The 15,190-nt window shown below is 36.0% G+C and overlaps 1 protein-coding gene across 4 annotated transcripts in view; it reads left to right on the top strand.

The window, feature by feature from the left end:
• Nucleotides 1-15,190, top strand: part of NELL2 (neural EGFL like 2) — a 355,809-nt gene that overhangs the window by 131,436 nt on the left and 209,183 nt on the right. For all 4 annotated transcript variants that reach the window (XM_070494724.1, XM_014836288.3, XM_014836289.3 and 1 more), the window contains 6 exons: nucleotides 272-445; nucleotides 535-631; nucleotides 2,981-3,053; nucleotides 3,224-3,306; nucleotides 4,184-4,312; nucleotides 5,919-6,021. In XM_070494724.1, coding sequence (XP_070350825.1) covers nucleotides 272-445; nucleotides 535-631; nucleotides 2,981-3,053; nucleotides 3,224-3,306; nucleotides 4,184-4,312; nucleotides 5,919-6,021 — 659 coding nt within the window. The remainder of the gene's footprint in view (nucleotides 1-271; nucleotides 446-534; nucleotides 632-2,980; nucleotides 3,054-3,223; nucleotides 3,307-4,183; nucleotides 4,313-5,918; nucleotides 6,022-15,190) is intronic.

The raw sequence follows: 15,190 nt of genomic DNA, 5'->3' as shown, positions 1-15,190 counted from the left end.
CTTCAAGACTGGGATATATGAGGCAAAAATAAAACCCAGGAAACTCAACACTGTGTTGTTCCTTGGGTCCTGAGATCTGTCGCTGGTTTTCTCTTTTTTCTTCGTTGTTCAGGCTCTTCTTATGTTTGTTTTATAATATGGTGTCTAGCAGTACTTAGTGAGAAGAATGGGGAAAACATATCTACTCCATCTTTCTGGAGAGAGAAGTTGTGTCAATAATTTTTGAACTTTATTTTCCATGGGGCTCATCTAGCTCTTCTTCTCTGTGCAGGTACCTGGAACTGGAAAGCAGTGGCCATCGGAATGAAGTGAGGCTGCATTACCGCTCAAGCAGTCACCACCCTCACACAGAAGTGTTTCCTTACATTTTGGCTGATGACAAGTGGCACAAGCTCTCCCTAGCCATCAGTGCCTCCCATTTGATTTTACACGTTGACTGCAATAAGTAAGTGAAATGTTCTCAGTTCAAGAAATGGAAGATTCCAAGAAATGACTGTCAACTCACCTCACTTACCTGATGTTCCTTTTTCGCAGAATATATGAAAGAGTGGTGGAAAAGCCCTCCACAGACTTGCCTCTGGGCACAACATTTTGGCTGGGACAGAGAAATAATGCACATGGATATTTTAAGGTATCTTTTGACTAAATTCTGAGCATGAAGTCTAAATGTAAATACTTTCTAATGAGTTTGGAAAAGCACATTTTGCTTTTCATGGTGTGAAACAAAAGAATTTTGCTTCTATAGTTTTTTTTTCTATTTGTGTCCCTTTCTATTTTTTTTTTTTTACATTGGTGATTTATTTAGCTGGCCGACACTATTTTCTCTTTTTTCCTGAATGAGGTTGATCTTGAGACAGTACAGAGATGATCGCAAGGCTGCAATCAGGGCAGTTAGCATATCATTCTTGCAATTAGGCATTCAAAGTAATAAAAATTTAAAATGTTAATATTAAAATAAATTCTCCACCATTGATATATAACCTTTGATGATACTTTTATAGGGATGTTAATAATAGAGGATTGAAAACTTTTCAATATTTGTTATTCATAGTCTCCTTGAACTCCAGAAAGTAAGAAAGAATACATATGTATGCACAAATCTATCAAAACTAGAAAGCAGTCATAATTTATATCTTTTTCTTTAGTATCTACTTAGTGATACTCTCCATAGAATTTTATCATTGTAGAGGATCTAAAAGACATCCCGTTTAACTTTCTATATTCTAAGGATGAAGAGATAAAGTCCAGAACATTGCTTGACTCAAGTCCGTAGTGGAATCATTTTTCTCCCAGTGACTGTGACAGTGCCTGTAATACAGAAGTGACTTGGCAAGTGGTTGTTAAAGAAAAGAATGATAGGTCATGTGTCCAACTCGTAGATTTCTAGGTAGAGTAGGTACTGATGATTTTAAAGTGGTGTTCTAAGCATGGTCTGTAATCCTAGGAAGACAGTTTAAAAACTTCCTTAAACTGTTACCTGAAAACCAGGTGCTTTCAATATGTTATTCCGTTGAATCCTGATCTTGCTGGCCTTGATGCAGGGTCTTTTATCCTTTTATCTCTCTTTTACATAAGCATAAACCTGCTTGGAGAGGTTAAGTAACGTGCCCAAAGGCAGCCATGGGGAATTGATCCTATGCTTGTGAATCCTGAAAAATCAATGCTCTTTTCCCATGTAAGGGATGGCAAATTTGTGCTATGAGTGCCCGGTCTCCTCTATTTAATCATGGTGGTCTTTCCTATGGAGCCCAGATGTGGCCTCAGAATCCTTCTCACACATCTGTTATGTATGCTACTCCAGAGGTTGTAAATTTAACTCATAATTTTTGTGCAGCGCACAAACTATATAACTGTACGTGGTAGCCTCATTTTCATGTTGCTGCTTCCAAGTGATAGGAGTTTGTATACAAGTTGCCTCTTAATTCAAATCCCAAGCAAACGGACAGATCCAGCAATTGCCACAGTGTATACTAAAATATTTATCATTCCACTGACACTCTTTTTATACAGTGCCGTTAATAAGATTAATCATGTAGAAGATATAGGCCAGTATGTGACTGGTAAATCTTTGTAGACACATTCAAAATTGTCTTGACAATATGTTGGTGCTGTCGTCCCTGTCATTAGACATTCTTTTTGCATTTTTAAAAGGATAAATTGAAATATTAATTAAAGAAAATATATAAAGTTGATGAAGGAAGAGAGAGGGGTGGTGGATGAAAGGGACAGCTGGAATGTCTGATGAGGTCATTTCTGAGCTACCATTTGGCCTTTGCTTTAAGAGCCCAGTAAGCTGGAAGCTAATTATACCTTAAAGACTAAGGATGCCTGTAAATTTTGCCTATAAACGTGTGATGTGGCCCTCTGTGTAAAATGGGTCATTTTCAGCTGGCATTTTAAAAATTTTTTATACTAAACTTTCTGTACTCTGAAGGGCTTGTCATTAAGTTCTGCTGCAGCTGTTTAATAAATCTGTTGTCCTTTTTAAGTTGAGAAATTAGTTTTAAAAGATCCAACTGAAAAATGAGAAATGCTCAAATGAGCATTGCTCTGTGACTCAATTTTTCTATCCTTTTCTCTTTGATGATTGCAGTTCATTTAAAATTGGTATCCAGTTTCACTGTTGCTGAAACCAGGAGTGGTTTTCAGGTTGATTTTTAAAGGTCATTTTCAAGCCTTTTTTCAGCGGCTAACTAAAAATAACTTCTCAAAACAACATGACTATTGCCTTTTAATTATATCTTGACATTTAATCTTAAGGCTTTAAAAATATTCTCAATAGGAGAGTACATGGATAATCATCTATTTCGTCTCATGTATTTCTTCCCTTGATTTGACGTAGTAGTCATGTATTCAAAAAGGTTTTATTTAGGGATTTCGGTGAGTCTGTCCTGTAGTGTTTTTCTTCATGAACTTGACTGTTAAACATAATTTGGGTAGATGAAAGTAATATGTCTCTTTTTAAATTTTTCACACACAGGGTATAATGCAAGATGTGCAGTTACTTGTCATGCCCCAAGGATTTATCGCTCAGTGCCCAGATCTTAATCGCAGTAAGTCCATTAGTTCTTGCACTGTGTGATGAAAAGTGTGCTTCCTGCTTAATTTTGTCCAGAATGTCAGTTTGAAATTGGAGTTCCTGTATATTAGTTGTCAGCACAGACTTAACCAGATGGAACCCCTTATAAATACAACTTGACCAATGTAGTGTTTGTAATTCTAGCCTGTCCAACTTGTAATGACTTCCATGGACTCGTGCAGAAAATAATGGAGCTGCAGGACATTTTAGCCAAAACATCAGCCAAGGTAAAAACTACTTGTAAATATAGTGTGGGGGTGCTCAAAAATCCTTAAGATTCCTCATAGTTCCTTTATAACCACAGATGTCCACCTTTGAGACTTTTCTTATACTCTCTTGTTTGTTAGTCCTGAATCTAAATCTCTGCTCAAGGAAAGAGTTATCAGTATTCAAACCCTAGCCATCTGTATAACAAGCGATTCAGTAAATCAAGAGTGAGGCAGATTACCTGGTTTTTACACTGCTTATTGCAACAGGATTTATTGTTTAATTTCATTTTTATTATTATTTAGTTTTTCATTACGAGGAAAGAGGTGAGAGGACTTTGTAAAGAATATGGGCACTAGAGTTATGTCAAGGAAATGGCCCCACAAATGCTTTCTACCACTATGTTTCGGTGGTAGGGTTATTCACTGTCTTATGCGTGTATCAAATTTACTTATAGTTTCACCAGACTGTTGTCATCTTGCATAGTGGTTACTGATAACCTGCAAGTTGTATTGTATATTGATGATTTGTTTCTGACACAATATAGGTTCTAAAATTTATGTTTTCACTTGAGTGAACATATTCATGAAGTAAAACGTTTTTAACAATGGAAAATGCTTCTCTGCATTGTGGGTGATGCCATTTTAGTCTTCATTTGTATCTTATAAATTATGCTTTTTTTTTTTTTCAAAGGCAGGGAGCAAATTTACCATGAAAATGAGGAGGGGGAAAAGCCTTTTCTTTTTAAAGGCTTAAATATATTTATAACAAATGGTTGATAGGTATAGTCATCATGACTGCCATACACTTAAAAAAACCCAGATGCCTACTGGAGTATTTTGTGTTTCTGTGTTGCTGGAATGGCGAACAATATGAACCCCTTCCTTTGTGCTACAGCTGTCTCGAGCTGAACAGCGAATGAATAGATTGGATCAGTGCTATTGTGAAAGGACTTGCACCATGAAGGGAACTACCTACCGAGAATTCGAGTCCTGGACAGACGGCTGTAAGAACTGCACGTGCCTGGTACGGCTTCCACTGGAGTTCAGACTAAGGGAACTCAGATGCCCCCACTGTTTAAAAATTTATTAAAACAATGTAATCATGAAAATTTCAAGACCTGTTTCCTCAAGACACAACGTTAAAGTGCTAGGAAACCCGGTCAAATCTAAAGAACTGTGTCTTGCATTATTAAAGACACTTTCTAGCCTATAAAGATGATTATGGTTTAGGAATGCTGTAAAGTGTAAGTTTATTGGTACACATGTGAAGTTAGCAATTTAAATTGGGTTACTAAGGTGATTCCCAAGGGATTATGTCCTGTTATCCTTAACATTACCAGGGATTTTTCCCCTGATGTGTTTATTAATGCATTTAAAAGCAATTTTATTGAGGTCATATTGTGTAAATTTCAGGCGTACATTATTGTATTTCATTTCTGTATAGATTACATGTATTAATGCATTTTAATACAACTAAATTATGTGCAGCATGAAATATTGTGACCAGATTGGGCCATATAAGCAAATAATAGAGTTTAAATAGGTAAGATAATCTTTAAAAGTTAGCTAATAAAGTGGAATGCAAATTATAGAGTTGAAATAAATATGATTTTGCTAATTGTTCACTAATAAAGTAGAATATTTAGTGCATTGGGATTTCAAAAATTGTTTGTTTTCAAAGAAAAGTTCAAACTAGTTTGACTTTGAACATTTAAATTCCACATGAATTCATTTGTTAAAACTTTTTTACTGGAAAGAAGTCAGAAGTCTTTGTGAATTAGCCTTAAAAAAGAATTTCTCCAAGTTCATCAAGTTTATTCAAAAGCAGAATATCACACATGTGAAAAAGTCAAAGGCAGCTCTGAAATAGCCATATGTGTGCGCACGAGTGAGCGTGCATTATGATTTCTATTCAGGAACTTATTATGTTCCTATGTAAATTATAACACTTTGCAAATATCCTAAAGCCTTCCCAACGTGTTTGACGGGGGCCAAAAATCGAATTGAATAAAATAAGGAGATGTGGTGTAGTGAGGTCAATGAAATGACTAGAAGAACCGTTGGCTACCTGGGAGTTCTGGTTGACCTTCAGGAATTAAATTCCTTGCTTTCTGTCTGCAGTTAGGTGCTTCTTGTGATTGTCAGCACCGCCTTGTGGTGGTGGCCTCTCTGAGCTTAATATCCATGGGAAGATTCTGAGTCCTGAGACTGAGTCTCCAGGATGACAGCAGCTATTCCAGAAATCTCCTGGTTTATTGATGCTCATTTTATGAGTAATCTGGGGAGACATGAGTGCCCCAGGCTTAGCCTTGGCCTGCTATTTCCCTGTCAGTGTGTGCTCTTCCCTCCACCCATATCATTTCCACCTCACCTCAGAAGGTGAGAAGTCTAGCGCATTTAGGATCAGTTGCTGGAGAAAAGATGGGAGCCAATCACCAGCTGGGTCAGGATCCAATCTGTATTACTGCGGGTCTCTCTGGATTATGGGTTTTATGGCATAATAACCAAAGAGAATGGTGGTATCTATGACATTTCATGTGAAGAGTTTGAAATTTAAGGAACAGATTAAAAATACTTGAGGATGATCAAACTGCAGCTTGGAAATTATTTAAATATTGTTTTCTTCTCAGAATGGAACCATCCAGTGTGAAACTCTGATCTGCCCAATGCCTGAGTGCCCCCTTAAGTCAGCTCTTGCATACGTGGATGGCAAATGCTGTAAGGAATGCAAATGTGAGCATAACTTTTATGATGAATACTTTTTTGGCAAAAATAAAGCTGTGTATTAATAAATATTCACCCATCATTGGTTTAATCTCGGCAAGCTAAATAGCTTTTTAAAATGGTAAAAATAGGAAGAATACCTTCTCTATTTTGGTTGACCCGTTCTTTTCCATTTAAAAATGCTATACTTGTCTGCTAGCAGGAAAATTTTTTCTTGGAGGAACCTATTCTATATAGTGACAGTAGTAGGAAAGACATATAAGAAATTTAAGTGGAAGGCATTTCTCTTGTTACGCAAATTGATAAAAATACTTCCAAAATAGGTTAAGAATCGTTCACACTCAGCCACAATAACCAAGGAAATCCATGATACAAATGACCTTCAATAGCAGATGCTACACGAACTCCATTAGCCCACACCACAGAAGTCCACATTATTATAGAATCATCCAGTGTAGACAGAGCCATGGTCTTAATTCATAACAAGAGGAGCACAGCACTGAGTGAAGAATCTGTCCTCCTTTTAGCAGCCATTGTATGCACTTCACTTCTGATGTCTGGAAATGCTCTTTGAATCCATAGCTATCCTCAAAGGGGTTCTATATCATTCATTTAACAACAGAAAGCATTTCATCTATGTTATTTGTACTTTAAAAGACTGCCCTTAAATCCTCGTTAAAAGTAGCATTTAAAAGTTAGCTGTTTTTATGCCAAGGAATAGTAACATATGGGAACTGAGTTGCTATAAAGTTTGTAGAATATATAGGGCTGTGTAAGTGCAATATAGTAGTACCTCCTTATCTGTCAGTTTGCTTTCTGTGGTTTCAGTTGCCTGTGGTCAACTGTGGCCTGAAAATATTAAATGGAAAATTCCAGAAATAAACTATTCATAAGTATTAAATTGCATGCCATGCTGTTCTGAGTAGCATGATGAAATCCCACTCCATCCTGCTGTCCCACCACGGACCTGAAGCATCCTTTTGTCCAGAGTATCCACCTGTTAGTCACTTAGTAGTTTTCTCGGATATCAGATTGACTGTTATAGTATCGCAGTACTTATGTTTAAGTCACCCTTATTTTACTTAATAATGGCTCCAAAGCACAAGAGCAGTGATGCTGGCCATTCAGATATGCCAAAGAGAAACAGTAAAATCTTTCCTTTAAATGAAAAGGTGAAAGTTCTCAACTTAATAAGGAAAGAAAAAAAATCATATGCTGAGGTTGCCAAGATCTATGGTAACTTTTATTATAGTATATTGTTATAATTCTTCTATTTTATTATTAATGTTAATCTCTTACTATGCCTAATTTATAAGTTAAACTTTATCATAAGTATGGACATCTAGGAAAAAACATGGTATCTATAGGGTTCGCTACTATCTGCAGTCTCGGGCATCCACTGGGGTCTTGGAACGTATCCCCCGCGGATAAGGGGGACTACTATACAATCACACACACACACACACACACACACACGCTCACACACATACACTTAGGGAAAGGGGAGGGGAGGGAAAGGGGAGGGGAGGGAGAGAGAATTCAGCGGTGCATTTGCTAGGGTTTCTGTTTACCTGCTCCGTTACCATTCCCATGCCTTTCTCTTGCCTACATAGTGTGCAATGTGCTACTGCTGGAGAGAGTGACAAGTTATCAGAGTAAAATCAGGAAGTCACTTCATAGCCCATTGGTTCAATTAGCTCAGGAGCTCTTTTATATTTCATTTTGTTAGACTTTACATCGAAGCCAGTCCATTTCACAAAAGTGTATTAGCCTAGTCAAGTAAGTTCGGCCGAACCAGGAAGGATTCAATGCGATTGTTCTTACACATGTCACTAGCTAATTTCCTTGGTGGGGAGTAATCTGAGTTTTCCGCTGAACTTGTCTTCATAACTAAAAGCTTGTGGTGATGTTGTGTAGTTTTTTTTGTAGATAGTTGGAGGTGGGAGAACAAAGGGCCCTGTATAGGGCTTTATATTCATAACACAACAATAGTAGGAATCATACTTTTTGCCTACTTCTTTTATCCTTCTTTCCACCAATACTTCTACATTGTTACCTGTGAATATGATAGATTTGCATTAAGTGATGTCGATTTTATTAGAGACAGGCTGATTGAAATAATGGACCATCATGATAAACGCATTAGTCAGAAGTAGTGAATTTCAGTTCCGATGTTACCAATTGTCTCTGTTCCCAACTGCCTGCTAAATCAGACTGTGCTTGAAATCTTCCCGGCATACAGTTAGACTTAATGCAATGGTAAAATATTTTAAGATTCATTAATACAAAGTGCTTCTGGCAGACCTTGGTATTAATGATTGAAAATCGACGGTTTGCCTCATATATAAAGTAATGAAAGCTGAAAGTAAGTGATCAGTGAGGAGACCACAACATCACTGAACAAATGCCACAATAATTCATTGGCATCTTTATTCAGTCTTAATAAAAATATTAAGAATAAAATGACTTTATCTTTCTGGTCATATTCAGTGCCGTGGAATATAGAGGATTTGTGCCTATATTTGTTTGTATTTCAAATATTTGAACTTCTAGTTCTGATGAATTCAATGTTTTGCAAGAGCTAGTAAGATATTTTCAGTAAACACCCACAGAATTTTTTTTCCTAAGGGAAATAATTATTTAGCTCATATGGTAAATATTCTTAGAGATTATTTGGGAATGTCTCTCCAGGTGTGCAATTTTAAAACCAGTCACTAAAAATATTTCAGGGAATGTTCTTCTGAAAAGTTTTGCAAAAACTTATTTTAAAAAAGATAGCATTTAAAATGCATTTAATAATCATTAACTAGCTTGCTGAGATTGTTCTGATTTTCATATGTGCTGAAAGTGGGAGAAGCCAAAATACACATAGGTGTGTGTGTGTGGTGTGCATGTGTGTGGTGTGTGTATGTGTGGTGTGTGCATCTCACTGTTAGGTACAAAGGGAAAGAAACAGTCTCATTTTCCTGTGTTAATTTTGTCAGTATTATCATTGTTATAATTTATAAAAGCTTGATTTCAAGGAAATATAAGTTAGATTCTATGTTTTTTTACTTTTTAAAATATAAATATAAGCCTTCCTCTTATACCCTGCACTCACCTATCTTTGAAACTCTTTTGCTCAGTAGCCCTTTTAATGACATAAATTAACAAAATATATTCTGTGGTGAGAACTGTCTCAAGAGATTAATCACTTATTATTCCTGAAGCCCTTAGAAGGTAAAGCATGTGACCTCCCTGCTGAATTTTACTCTGTCATGACTGAGACAAACAAAGCAAGTGCACGTGGTCCGTCATTTTTCCACGTTCTTTATTTAATGCTTTCAGGCTTCTTTCACCAGTGCGCTTCCTGCAACTCCCAGCAGCCCTATTTTGCAGTCTGCTTTATATTTCCCCTCTGTAACTTCAGCTCCGGCCCTTTATCCAAATATAAATCCTGATGAATAGTAAGAAGATTGTTGTTCTGGGAAAGAAGTCAGAGAGAACCAATTCTTTATTTGAATCTACATAAACAAAGTGTTGGGAGGAGAGTCTTAACCTTTCCCACCCCTGCCAGTGAGCTCCTCTGGTGGAACCAAACAGAGACAGATATAATCCAAGGGCAGGAATGCCAATGCCAAATCATTGAGGTCATAGTAATCACAACTATATCGAAGTCCTAGCACTTCCATAGATTAGAAGGCTCACGCTTTCTTCCTCATGCCATCTTTACAACTCTCTAAGGTAGCTGTTGCCTCCATCTTTCTAATAAGAGGGAATACGTGACTTGTCTGGGAACACACAATTAGTTAGAAATCACAGAGAAGTTCCTTCTGAAAGTGCTGTGCTTTGTGAGCCTACTTCTTTCTTTAAAATCGTCCGCTGCAACTAATCTAAGTGATCCACTACTATCAACTGGTAGCTAGGCTTACCATACAAAGCCGTTTGAAGTCCTGGCTAAGTCCAGGCAGAATTACAAAATAAGCGGAGTCTGCCTTTATCCCTCTATCTTCTTCCATTTCAGCACCATCATCACCTCCTTTATCCCAGTCAGCGGCTCTCAACTAGACATCCACAAGACTGAATGACACAAATTCAAGGTAGTGCTAGAAAATGTAAAGTGTAAATATTTTAGGTGACTTTAACTCTGAAATAGGATGAGGTCAAACTAAAGTATGTAAAATGTCAATCTAGATTTCAAAAAGCAAAGAATTATCAGAAAATAATTGACTAAAGTTCTACGAAATAGAAAGTTGCTGAGAGTCACTGATATTAGAAAGAATTTTAAACTTTTCACTGCATTTATTTATTTCCTTTCAGTGGATTGTAGATTCAAGTTTGAACACAGAGCTCTGCCTTACAGAAAAGGTGATTTATGAACATGGGAAATCTGAAGGAGATCTGAACTAATGCCGTAATGTTTTTTGTAGAAGAGACTGTGTTTAAAAAAACAACAACAATAACAAAAACAAGAAAGACAGATTTCCCCTCCGTTTCTAGAGAAGCATCAGATACAGGAAAGGCGACTGTGACCATCAAAATTGGTTGATGCTTGCCTAGTAGAGTAGTTAATTTTAGCTGGTGTTTTCTCAAAGAGGCCGGATTTATATGAATAAATTAAAATCATCATCCTTTTGATTGAACAAAATCAGTTTCAGTACACAATATAGATTACGTTTTAATATGATCTGTGTTGATTAGACATCGAATTGTTTTAAACTTAATTTTAAAAGCCCTGTCAACTTAGATAAAATGGAGTTACTATAATGTCTTTGTGTACTCAGGAGCTAAGTATGGGGGTCATCAGGTTAGATTTTCTGGATTTGAATTCTGCCTGTACCACTTATTAGCTATGCAACTTTGATCAAGTTAGTTAACCTCTCAGACTCTCAGTTTTCTCCTCTGTAAAATGGAGATGGCAATTATATCTATATTGTAAGATTGGTGTGAGGAGTGAATAATGTAAATATGTAAATTTACATTATGTAAAGTGCTTAGAACAATGTTAGCTATTATTATTGTTTTTATTAGAAGAACCATTCATGTTTTTATTGATGAAAATACGGAGTAGTTAAACTATGTCTTTGGCTTGTAGATCTTAAAGCTACATAGGACCTTAGATATTCAGAATGGCTGTTTACTTTTAGGGAGATAAGGTTTCATTATCCCCATTTTACAGAGCAATAATGAGACCATGGAGGTTAAATGATCTTTGTAAGATTGAACAGTTAGTATGTAATGCAGGGTAGTTTTTTTTGGATTATATTCTGATGTACAGTATTACTCTCTTTAAGGCCATTCTCTTCCTCAGTATTTTGGATAAGTCTTGACCAAGGTTGACACAAGAACCAATTTGTCATGCATTATGTTTTCTTTTGTGTCTGGCTTCTTTCATTCAAAATCATCTTTGTGAGATTTATCCATATTTTTGCATGTAGATGTCAATCATTCATACTTATTGCTGTATATATTCTATTTGTGCTAATGTACCACAATCCAATCTATGATTGAAGGGCAGTTTGGTGCTTTCCGGTGTTTGGATGTATAAACAGTCCATCTATAAACATTCTTTACATGTTTTTTGGTGTTATGCATGCCTGATGGGTATATACCTAAGAGTAGAATTGTTTGGTCATAGGTTAAAACTGTATTATTCTATGGCACAGCTGTCTTACCCTTGCACAAATTTGCTTTGCCAAACAGTTTTCTAAAGGAGTTATACCAATTTACCCTGCCACCAACAATATATGAGAGTTCCGGTTGCTCCATACCCTTGCCCACACTTGGCATTTTTGATCTTTTTCATTTTAGGTATTAGGATAAATGATTTTGGTACATGATATTATATTGTAGTTGAAATTTGCATTTCCCTGATGACTAATGAAGACGAGCACCTTTTCATATATTTATGGGCCACTTTAGTTTTAACTAATATAAAGTAAGAGTAGATTTTTTTTTATATGTACACTTTTCCAGAGAGCATTTTTCTTGCTCTTGACAGGAGATGGTAGTTTGGGAGGTTTGATTCTTTTATTTTCATGTTAGCATGCAAATATGGATGATTCTAGCCTGTCACTTAAAATGCGTAGCAAAGTAGGGACAGAGATTAAATGACTGCCACTCAAGTAACTTGGGGATTTTTTTAAAAAAGGGAATGACAGTATAATAAAAATGATTCAGAGACTTTTGAATGTGTGAATGTAGGGATGAGGAACAAAATCAGTGGGATATAATTCACCTGGAATCTCTTTGTCCTTAATAAAAAGGAAAACATAATTTATATAGGCTACATTAAAAAAGAAATAATTTTGGAGCAACATAACCAATAAACTTAGCTGTCTCTCCAGTAATGCTGGAAGCATGGGAAATATGCACTATGCATGGGAGGTTCTTGTGCATGAGCACAATTATAAATTAGTTGACACTGTAGAGACACAAGGGGCTACACGACCAGAACGCCAGTGGTGACTGAGGGGATCTATGCAGTAACGACAAAGGAAGAAAGAGTGATCAATCATATCAGATGCACTATTTTTAGAAAGTTTGCAGTTATTAAGGAGTATTATGTCACAACAAACAATTGAATGAGTGGAGAGGTAATGGTGTTGCTGTAAATTGTGTCTATGGCCTTGGTCTGGATTGTCTTTTCTTACCAAAATTACCTTAATTTAGTATTTAAAATAATATTGGGTGAATCATAGAATTAGGACACTTTTCTAATTCTATAGGTATGTGTGAAAAAATGGGCAAGAAAAGTGTGCATTACTTCATTAAGAAAATAGTCCACTTGTGCATTACTTCATTAAGAAAATTGAACTTATGATGGGAATATTTTCACTAAAGACAAGTTAGCTAAAGTATGTTAAACAGAGATTTCATCAAAACAATCCTGTAGGCTTCCTAAACACTATCATTAATTTTGTGCTGATATGTTTTCATAAACTCTTCAGGAAGACATTTGGCATGCTATCTTTTGAACATTATAAAAACTGATAAATGTCAAATCAGTGGAAAAAGTATTGAACTGGCAGTATATTAATAAGTAAGAATAATTAACAATATAGCCTTCAGATGAATGACTATATGAGACACCGCATGATATGTTTTAATGATCTTTAGAAAAATTAACAATCTACTGTTTATTAGTTAGCTTGTAGCATAGCTGGGATGCCAGGAAAAGGCAGGGCAGAATCATAGGATGATGACAATGTCACAATGATTTAGCTGCTGTGTCCTCTACTTCACAGTCCTACAAGTAGTAGAAGTTGTTTCACTATCATTCTTTCCTCCTAATCCTGGTACAGCATTTTTAATGTTTTAACTAAAAGTAATGCATGCATGCAGTAAATATTCAATCCATCTAAAAAGATATAAAATAAAACATAAAAATCTCCCTTTTGCCTGCTGAAAACTTGTAGTCCTTGTAAATCCTTCTAAATGATTTTCAATGCATCCACTTACATATGCGTGCGTGGGCTTTTCATGTATGTTACGTGATATCTACAGTTTTCTGGGCTTTTATCTTGGGCATGTTTCCATATCAACCAACTTTAAAAATGGCTGCATATAACTCCACTGTATAGTTTTATCTTAGTGTTATTTCTTCTCTCTCAAACTCTCTGTTTTCAAAAGAAAAACAATATTGCAGGATGTCATTCATACATAATCTTGGTGCACTTTTATGTGGCTTTATCCATAGAGTAAGGTGCTAATGGTGACTGCCGCGTCGAAGACTAGGGCACTTTTAAATATTGTCAGCTCTGCCCAACTTACTCTACAAAAAGCTGGTCTTGGGGGGTTTTCCCCTTTAGCGAGAAGCACTAGGTGGCAGCGCTGAGAGAAACCTGAAAACACCACTTTTCTCTTGGTTTCACTAGGTCTGTAAAAAGGGCATCGGGGGGTTTTTTCTTTTTCCCAAACAAAGTAATATCAATTTATGGGAGATCCTTTAATGAATGATAGTCTATGGAAGCCTGAACTTCTTGTTTTACCACAGACAATGTTGTCTAGTGAGTTCCCATGAAATTATTGTTACAATTAATTGCTGTTCGCATCTTCAGTAAATTCCATAGATGGCATAAGAATATATTGAATTTATTTTTTTCTGAAATGAAAGTGGTTTTCCAGAAGACAGAGCACGGAGTACTGCCCTCTGATTCGGAGGCATTCTGCTGTGCCTATTTAATCATGTTTTGTTTTAAAATAATAGAAAGTACTCAGCCTCTAGTTCTTCACCCTGAATTGTAATTTCTCTTCATTATTAAGATCCTTGAATAAATGTATTTTGTGGATTTTATTATTTTTCATGCCCCATTACATTTTCTCAAAGGAATTTCTCTGCCCATCTAATGACATTGCTTTAAATGGCCTAAAACTCCTCAGAAGAAAGCTTTATGCAAATCTGTCTGTAATAATAATTAAATCAAACCGTCTGGCATAGTTCTAAAAGAGTAAAAATGGGACTCTTTAGGTGATCAGAAGGCTAGTCCTCCTTAGTACTGTGAGGCTTTGAAACAAGTGAAAGGAGTTCAGATTTATCCCAAAGCAAAAGAATGATATCTAGATATCATTCAGATGAGACTCAGTCTAAGAGAGAAGAAAAACACTTATCTTAGGCAGATAATATAGCTTCTTAGCTGCAGTGTTGTTAGGAAATTGTTTTAAAAATGAGCTTATTTTCTTCTCAATAGAAATCACACAAAATGGCATTTTGTAATCAGAATAGGGAAAAATAAGATATATGCAATTTAAAGCATCTTACAAGTTGATTTTGGTAATTATGTTGAAAGTAGTAACTCAGCAAGAGCAACTGCTTGATAAAGGCAAATGGACATCGCGGTGCCCATTGGAGAATAAAGCGACAAGACCTACCCTCCCCAACAAAAAGTACAAAGCAGTAGCTCAGCTGTACTGGGCTCCCCACTGGAGGCCTTGAATAATGTATGTGACTTGTGTTCTCTGGTATATATTTACAGATTGTATAAAATTAGCATAGACTAAAAATTAAATGAAGAAAACACAATGATATAGGAGTTCAGTGCGAGGAAGGATCAGAAAAGAATTCACTTTTTCGGTTTAGAGATGGTTGTGATAGAGTACAATTCAGGCACGTTTCTTTTAATGCAAAAGCTAGCTTCAAATTCAAAACTATTTAACCATAAAAATTCATATAAAATCACATGAAATTGCTTTAAAAAAT

This window comes from Equus asinus, chromosome 22, assembly GCF_041296235.1.
Source record: "Equus asinus isolate D_3611 breed Donkey chromosome 22, EquAss-T2T_v2, whole genome shotgun sequence".
In the NCBI taxonomy this organism is placed as follows: Eukaryota; Metazoa; Chordata; class Mammalia; order Perissodactyla; family Equidae; genus Equus; species Equus asinus.
Note: the sequence above shows the minus strand (reverse complement) of the source record. Positions and strands in the feature narration are given on the sequence as shown.